Raw genomic sequence first — 7,501 nt, forward strand, 5'->3', positions numbered from 1 at the left:
GTTTTTTCTTACTTGGGATTCACCTGTTCTCCCTCCCTGCAATTTGTATGAATGTCACCAGCTGTTAGTTTACACCATTGTGTATGTTTTGCTTTACTGGATTTGCCGCAGTATTAGGTAGTCCATCACATGGCTTGCAGGCATAAAATCAATGTATGTGCAGAGAAATCAGTGTACTACTTGATAGCCTACAAGTTGAAAGAAAGAGCAGAAGACTATAGAGTGAGTGATCAACCAAAGAACTAACAGAGAAGTAGAGAATATTAGTGGATGAAATGTAAGATGAAGAAAGAAAAGCCATGATGTTCTTAATAGATTCAAAGAAGTTGTTTCTTATATTTAAAGGCAGATAAGTAGTGGTCAGAGAAAAGCAGGGAAAACACAACAAGATTTATCTTGTTCTAACTGCTGACCCTCTCTATGAACACCCTCCCCCAACAGATGTACTTTGCCTCTCCTTTTTTTCTGTGTTTTTTTGCTCGTTGTTAAATGGTGAGAAAGAGACTTTGCCCCAGTTATCCATTCATTCATTTCACAATTAAGAAGTTCCCGTGTGCTAACATTTTCTATTAAGCAACTTGCAGTTTCTCCACACAGATCGGGAAATACTTCATGTTTGTGTTTTGATCACAAGGCTTGACTGGTTATGAATTTTTCCAGATAAACTTGCCCTGATGTCCTTCTAAGAAGCAGGTCCCTGAAATCTTCTGGAGCATCTGGAAGGAGGTAAACTGCCTGATAAAATAATTTTCATAGAATGACTGTAACTTAAGCCTGTTTGCCCGAGGGTCTTTCCCCATCATTTTCTGAAACAATGTTCGCCTATTAGTGTTTAAATCCAAGGCATGCCTCTTGCAGAAGCTTACTTTGGAGTCTAAAAGGTATTTCATTTCACATGAATTTGATGTTCCTTTGCTTTTGTTGCTGAAAATTATTTCAACTGGAATTAAAGAATCATAAGCCTGGGGTTCTAGAAAGTGTCATTTTTACCAAAGGAATGAATCTCATGGCATGGTAAGTTTCCTACGCGAGTACATTTTTGGGTCTCATTCTAAGTCTGACACACGTTGCATCCTATGTTTTGCCTTGCCAAGTGGGGAAGCATGCTGCGGCATGCTGTTTGCATATTGTTAGAAGATGTGGCTGTATTTTCAGGGAGGGCTTCAAAGAGCTTTTGAGTGGGCAGTTAGGACTAATTGCACGCCACCCTCTTAGTTTGTGTAGGAGAGCTGTGTATCAGTTATTGAATATGTTGTGATTTTCTAGTATGTTATTAAATGGATACTGTTTGTCATTTCTATCCACAGGTACAATGAAATATTATACTGCATTTGGAATTTTATTAGAGAAGGCTAAGAAACAAAGTTTCTAAATGTGTTTAGGAGAAGCATACTTGTGTGTATGTATATCCACATGTTAGGAAAAGGAACAGGAAAAACAGGAGAAAGGTGAAATTAAGCTAAATCACAAAGGGATATTTTTTTGTTCAATCAAATGTCCCTTTGTGCCTAAAATTATTTATATTTCTATATTTTTTTTATGTTAAGTATTTCTAAAGGTACCTATATCTGTGAAGAGAAAAGGCCCCAAGCTGAATTAAGATACATCAGACACTAAAAACAGTGGAGTTTCCTTTAGCCAGAATCTGACAAATCTTTTACAGCATTGTTTGGAGGAACAAAAGCTATGATCTGAATTCACAGCAGGGCTGTCAAAGTTATAGGTGCTATAGGAACAATTATATAAACATAAGTTTAAATCTTGCTCAGAATTAGTTTCATCAATTGAAAAATTAGGAACTCTGGGTGTGGACATAGGTAACTCCAGAAACGTTTAAGTGAAACAGGCTTGGAAACTTTTCAGGCCTGTGGTAGGGATGATGGTGGCCATGTTGCCAGACTTGGCCATTTCCAATGGGCCTAAGCCAAGCTTCAGAAGTATGGCTAAAGCAGAAGGGTCCAAAGCTTGTTCCTGAGTGACCACTGGATGAACCTTGGACACTGGACCACTGGAAGGGAGAAGGGACAAAGTGCCTGCAATTGCCCGTAGCCCTGCCCCAGGGGGGCGCTGAACTAACTAGGGATTGCAGCCAATGAGGAAGCAGCTGACAGGGCTGTAGGGACTAATGAGAAGCCCCTATGCCAGGGGTGGGCAAAATATGCCCGTGGGCCACATCTGGCCCACAATGCCATTCTATCCGGCCCGCGGGGCCCCTAAAAAATGTAGAAAATTAATATTTCTCTGCCCTTGGTTTCCATAAAAAAGGAACGTTTTTAGGGAGTCCAGAACAAAGACTGTGGGGGCTTAAAGCCTCAGCTGTGCAGCTGCTGCTGAGAAGTTGAGGCCAGAATAAAGGGGTTAGGACTGAAGCTAGCAGCCAGAGTACATAGGCCAAGACCCAGAGGGTCAAGGTCTAGACCAGAGCTTTCCAAACTGTGTGCCGCGACACATTAGTGTGTCGGTGGCAGTGTGTAGGCGTGTCGCGCGAAATGCAGAAAATTTTGCGGAAGGGCACCGCGGAGCTCCCTTACTCGCGTCTGCTTCCCTTTGCACCTCCCCCAGAACTGAATTACTGTGTCGCGAAATGATGCATGTCTAAAAAGTGTGTCACCAACATGAAAAGTTTGGAAAGCTCTGGTCTAGACAAACACAGAGGTTAAGGTGGAGCCAGGTGGTCCAAAGGAAAAAACACCATTCCAAGGCTTGAGATGCCTCTGGTAGAGGTACTTATTCCATCAAGATGTGGCAGGTGAGAGGCCAGGTGGCAGTATGGAAGAGATGGAGTGGGGGCAGGCTAACTAGCCTCTGGGTGCCTCTACCTCTTGGCAGGGCTAATCCTGTGACAAAGCAATAAAAACATTGGGCTGTAAACCTATCATCTTTTAACTCTCTCATCAACAGCCATTCTGCAAGTTTACCTGTAATCCAGGTAATAGTGGGGCTCCCTACCTTCCCACTGCTAGGGTTCTTACTGCAGCCACAAGCTCCTCTAGCTCTCTTCTCCCCCTCTTACTGGAGTACAAAAGAAGAGGGGATTCAGGCTGGAGAATGGGTTCCCAGTGTTGCAGCAGCCAAGACCAAGGCATGCAACTGGCAGCTATACTTACTTGTTAATCAATGAGTTTTAATTTAATTTTACCTGATAAAATGTGTATTAGAAATGTAGCAGGGGTTTAGGTTGTAGCCGTGTTGGTCTAAGGACATAGGCAGACAAGGTTCCTTGGGTGAATTTGATATCTTTTATTAGACCAACCCAAATAGCTGGAGAATAGTTATTAAGCAAGCTTTCGGGTTCAAAAACCCTTCATCAGGCTAAGGAAGTTCCAGCAGTTGGTGTGTGCTCTTCCTGGATGGAATGAAAAGTAAAGAAGCCAGGGGCTGGGCTGGGGAGTCAGTTGCCAGGCAGATTATAATGTATCAAAAATCCAATGTCTTTGTTTAGTCCATGATCTCTAGTATCCAGGAGGTTGATGAAATGGAGCTCATAGGCTCGTCTCTGGGAAGTGTTGTGTAAGTTTCCCCTGAGGATCAGGACTGAGAGATTGGAGAGAGAGTGGCCCTCCTGTGAGAAATGTGCCCCACCGGTAATTGGGTATTTCTGTCTTTGATGGATTTCCGGTGTGCATTCATTCTGGTGCGCAGTTGTTGTCTGGTCTCTCCTACGTATTTTCCATCAGGGCATTTGGTGCATTGGATGAGGTATATTACATTTCTGGAGGTGCAGCTGTAAGATGCAGGGATGCTGATGGCTCTGTTGTGGGGTGTAGTAATAGTGGGGGTGGTGGAGATGTGTTGGCAGGTTTTGCATTTCTTGTCATGGCACGGTCTGGATCCTTTTGGTGTGTTCTGGGCTTGAGGAAGTTTGCTTCTGGTGATGAGGTTGGCGAGGTTCGGTGCTTGTTTGAAGGCTAGGATGGGGGGCTCTGGGAAGGTCTTTCTAAGAATAGGGTCTCTGTCTAGTATGGGTTGCAATTGTTTGAGGATTTTCCATACCATACCATCAGCTTTCATCCTAAAGCACACCACCAGATCCATTGTGGACAGCCAAGCTATATACTACAGCTGCATCTGCTCAGACAGTGATGAATTCCTTAAGGACCCAGAGAAAGGAGCCTCATTTCAAGAAGCGTTATTTTGGAATGCTTCAGCTGCTTTTGGAACCTTTCAAAGACCTTTCAATGTATGTTTGTACATTTAGGCCTTTGAAACATTTCAAAAGCATTTGAGATGTTTCAATTATTATTCTGTCCACAGTCTTTAGGACTATTAGAATAACATTTATTGAGCTAAGCATTGTATGATATCAATGGAATCAAACTCGCCCTGTGCCCCAGCCCAGATCTGGATCCATGGGGCTTCTTGGGGGCCAGATCCAACCTGGGACACATGGTGTGGTGACACAGTATGGGGTGCTACTATGCAAAGCCACCCACCTCACTGTGCCAGGCCCCAAAAGCCTCATTTTGGGAGTCTCCCTCAGGGAACCTACAGCCGGCTATCCTGCTTTTTGGAGAACACTAGCAAGCCTGAGGTAACTCTGCCACCACCCAGGCACTGGTCTCTGCCAGGGCTCTGTGCAGCCCAGGGCACCCGATCCTTGGGGTTGCTTTTCCCACAGTAATATTTCTGGGTGCTTCTTTCAGCCCAAAGCATCCCAAGATAGCATCAGGTTGAACTGAGGGAAAATAAAAAGACAAATTCCACTGGCCAAGCTGGGAGTGGAAAGCCTCCCTCCTCAGTAAGGCAAGCTGTAACCTGACACCTTTATTGATTGGGGGGTGGGGAGGTAGAAGTCAGAATACACTTCGAGCAGACATAAGCAACTTGAGTCATATAAAGGCTGAGTATAATGACCCTTTTAAGATGAGACTGGCCTAGACATAATTCCTAACCTGGCTAGTTTTCAGGTTTTTACTGACAGAAAATTACCAGGCAGCAACTTGAGCCATTTGCTTGCAGCTTTCAAAACGCCCGCTGGAAGGAAGAGAGAGCTGCCCCCTCCCCCTAGGAATCTTGTCTGGCCAGGTCACCTGATTGACCAGCTTGAACCAAAAAGAAAGCAAGGAGAGAGAGGGGTCACTTGGGCTGACCCGAGAGAAGGGGAGGGGATTTCTTCACACCTGGCAACCGCAGCTGCAACAGCTCTGATTCCAGCATGGGGCATGTGGCAGCTCCAGCTGAGGAAGAGATAGGGCTACAGCAGTGCAGATGGGGTGAAGAGGCTGGAGGGTGACCAGGGCTGTATTGGCCCTTGCTTGCAATCCTGCCACTGATCACTGTGTCCAGCAGGGTCCAAGGGCCCTGGATTCTGCAATAGGTGATGCCCCCAACTCTTGGTGACCTGCTGGTAGTCTGGTGCGCCAGTAAGCCTTTTGAAGCATCTTAGAATAATAGTAATTTAATAATAATGCCTTTCATTGTAGGAATGCAAACACTGCAAATTTTGCAAACAGCAAATTAAAGATAGAACTACAAGATACTGATGTGTGGACTTAACCAGCAAAGGGTATGCAGTCAGTGAGAAGGAATAAATTGTTCTGAGTCATTTTTCTGATGATAGTGGCCCTTTTGGGGTGATTTCTGTATGTTACAACACTTAAGCAATGTATGTGGTCTGAGACAAAAAGTGCAAAACTCTAGAACTCTTGGTTCCAAAATGATACCTTTTATTAAACCAACTGAGAACTTGCAAAAAAAATCTTTTTCTGAAAGCTTTCAGGTTCATATGCCCTTCATCAGGCTCAGGGAAAATTCAAGATGGTAAAAAGCCCCCATATGTAGGAAATAAACGTTATTTTTGCATGGAGGAAGCAGAAGTTGGAAGACTGTTCCTCTGGGTCCATGAGAGTCTCTGTAAGCTTGCTCTTTGTTGTGTAGATCAAGCAGGATTTCTTCCCTGGTGGTGTCAGATGGCAGGCAGGGAGGTGTAGAAATCTTTCTTGTTGTTCAGCAGTGTGTTTATAATTCAAAACTGGCTAAAATTTGGCATCTTCCATATTTCAGGGATGTATGTGGTAGCTGTGTTAGTCTGAGACAAAAAGAAAAGCAAAAATCTAGAACTCTTGGTTCCAAAATGATACCTTTAATTAGCCCAAGTGAGAGATTGCAAAAAATATATATTTTTCTGCAACCTTTTGCGCTCATTCATCCTTCATCAGACTCAGGGAAAATTCAAGCTGGTAAAAAGGAGGCCAAAAGCTTGCAGATAAAGATTTTTTTTTTTTTTTTGTAATTTCTCAGTTGGCCTAATAAAAGGTATCATTTTGGAACCAAGAGTTCTAGATTTTTGCAACACTTTAAGCAAGATCTTTCTAACATTTCATAAACAAAACCAGTTCTTTCTTTGTAATAACTTTTTAGGCACAGGAGGGCAGAGTTTAACTCTTGCTAACTAACCTTCATCCATCCTGAAATCCAGATAAGTAAAAAAACCCCTAAAATTAATAAAGCAATTATTCCTAGAGTCTTGTTGCATCTGGAGAGGGATTTCCTGTTTCGTCAGGCAGGTTCTTTCTGCTTTATGTAGATTCCCTAAATAATATGTCAGTACAATCCCCATGCAGCTGACTGACTAGAGTTCTTAGTGTTAATGATGCCAGATCTTATAAAATGTTGTGGTAAACTTGGGGTATTTTAAATGAAAATTTAACGCAAATGTTTGGCCTTTTTTTTGTTGAGCACTGTAATATTTATCCTATTTAGCCAGCAGGGTTGGTTGGTTTGTTTGGTTTTTTTCAGATAATGTCTGCCCTAGACCCTCCTGCAGAGGACATGAGCAACAGTCAAATTTCTGAGCTGAATCCATCTTATACTCAGGCTCGCTTCTCTCATCTCAATTTTGATTTGCACAAGCTATCAGAAAAAATGGAGAAAGAATACCAGGAGATTCGTGAGCAGTTGCAAAGGGGTTATAACCCCAGCATGAGAAATGAATGCAAGAGGTTAAAAACATTCTTCTCCTATGACTCTGGTTCATCGTGGGCTCCCACAGAGATGGCTGCTGCTGGGTTTTATTACACGGGGGTTAAGTCTGGTATACAGTGTTTCTGCTGTGGGCTGGTTTTATTTGCAGCACGAGCCAGATTGTCCCCAGATTCAGAGCATAAAAAATTTTGTCCTCAGTGTGAATTTGTCCAAGGGAAAGAGGTAACATTCTGCGGTATGACATACGTGTTCAGAACGTAGAGAAGAGTCCGGCAGAGCCTACAGACAGATACAAAGAGGAGGAGGCTAGACTTCAGTCTTTTGAAGCCTGGCCATTCTATGCCAGAGGAACCCAGCCAGCTGCACTCTCTAGTGCTGGATTTTTCTTTACAGGTAAATGGAAAAGGTATGTTTGTTTTTTGGTATGTTTATTAGATTTATATGCTGTCTTTCCCAAAAACGTTCTTGGCAGCTTACAATAGATGAGAAAATAACTTGTAAAGTCAGAACAAAATATTTAAAATAAGAAAATAACACAAAGCAAATTCTCCCCCCCCCCCCCCAAAAAAAAAAACCA

At 43.0% G+C, this 7,501-nt stretch overlaps 1 protein-coding gene across 1 annotated transcript in view; it reads left to right on the plus strand.

The window, feature by feature from the left end:
• Positions 1–594: 594 nt before the first annotated feature.
• Positions 595–7,501, plus strand: part of LOC102388792 (baculoviral IAP repeat-containing protein 1-like) — a gene marked incomplete at its 3' end in the record, with an annotated part of 24,572 nt that continues 17,665 nt past the window's right edge. Inside the window, 3 exon segments of the mRNA XM_025214754.1 lie at positions 595–726; positions 6,739–7,141; positions 7,144–7,317. Coding sequence (XP_025070539.1) covers positions 6,742–7,141; positions 7,144–7,317 — 574 coding nt within the window.

The sequence above is a fragment of the Alligator sinensis genome, unplaced genomic scaffold (genome assembly GCF_000455745.1).
Source record: "Alligator sinensis unplaced genomic scaffold, ASM45574v1 scaffold541_1, whole genome shotgun sequence".
Classification (NCBI taxonomy): domain Eukaryota; kingdom Metazoa; phylum Chordata; order Crocodylia; family Alligatoridae; genus Alligator; species Alligator sinensis.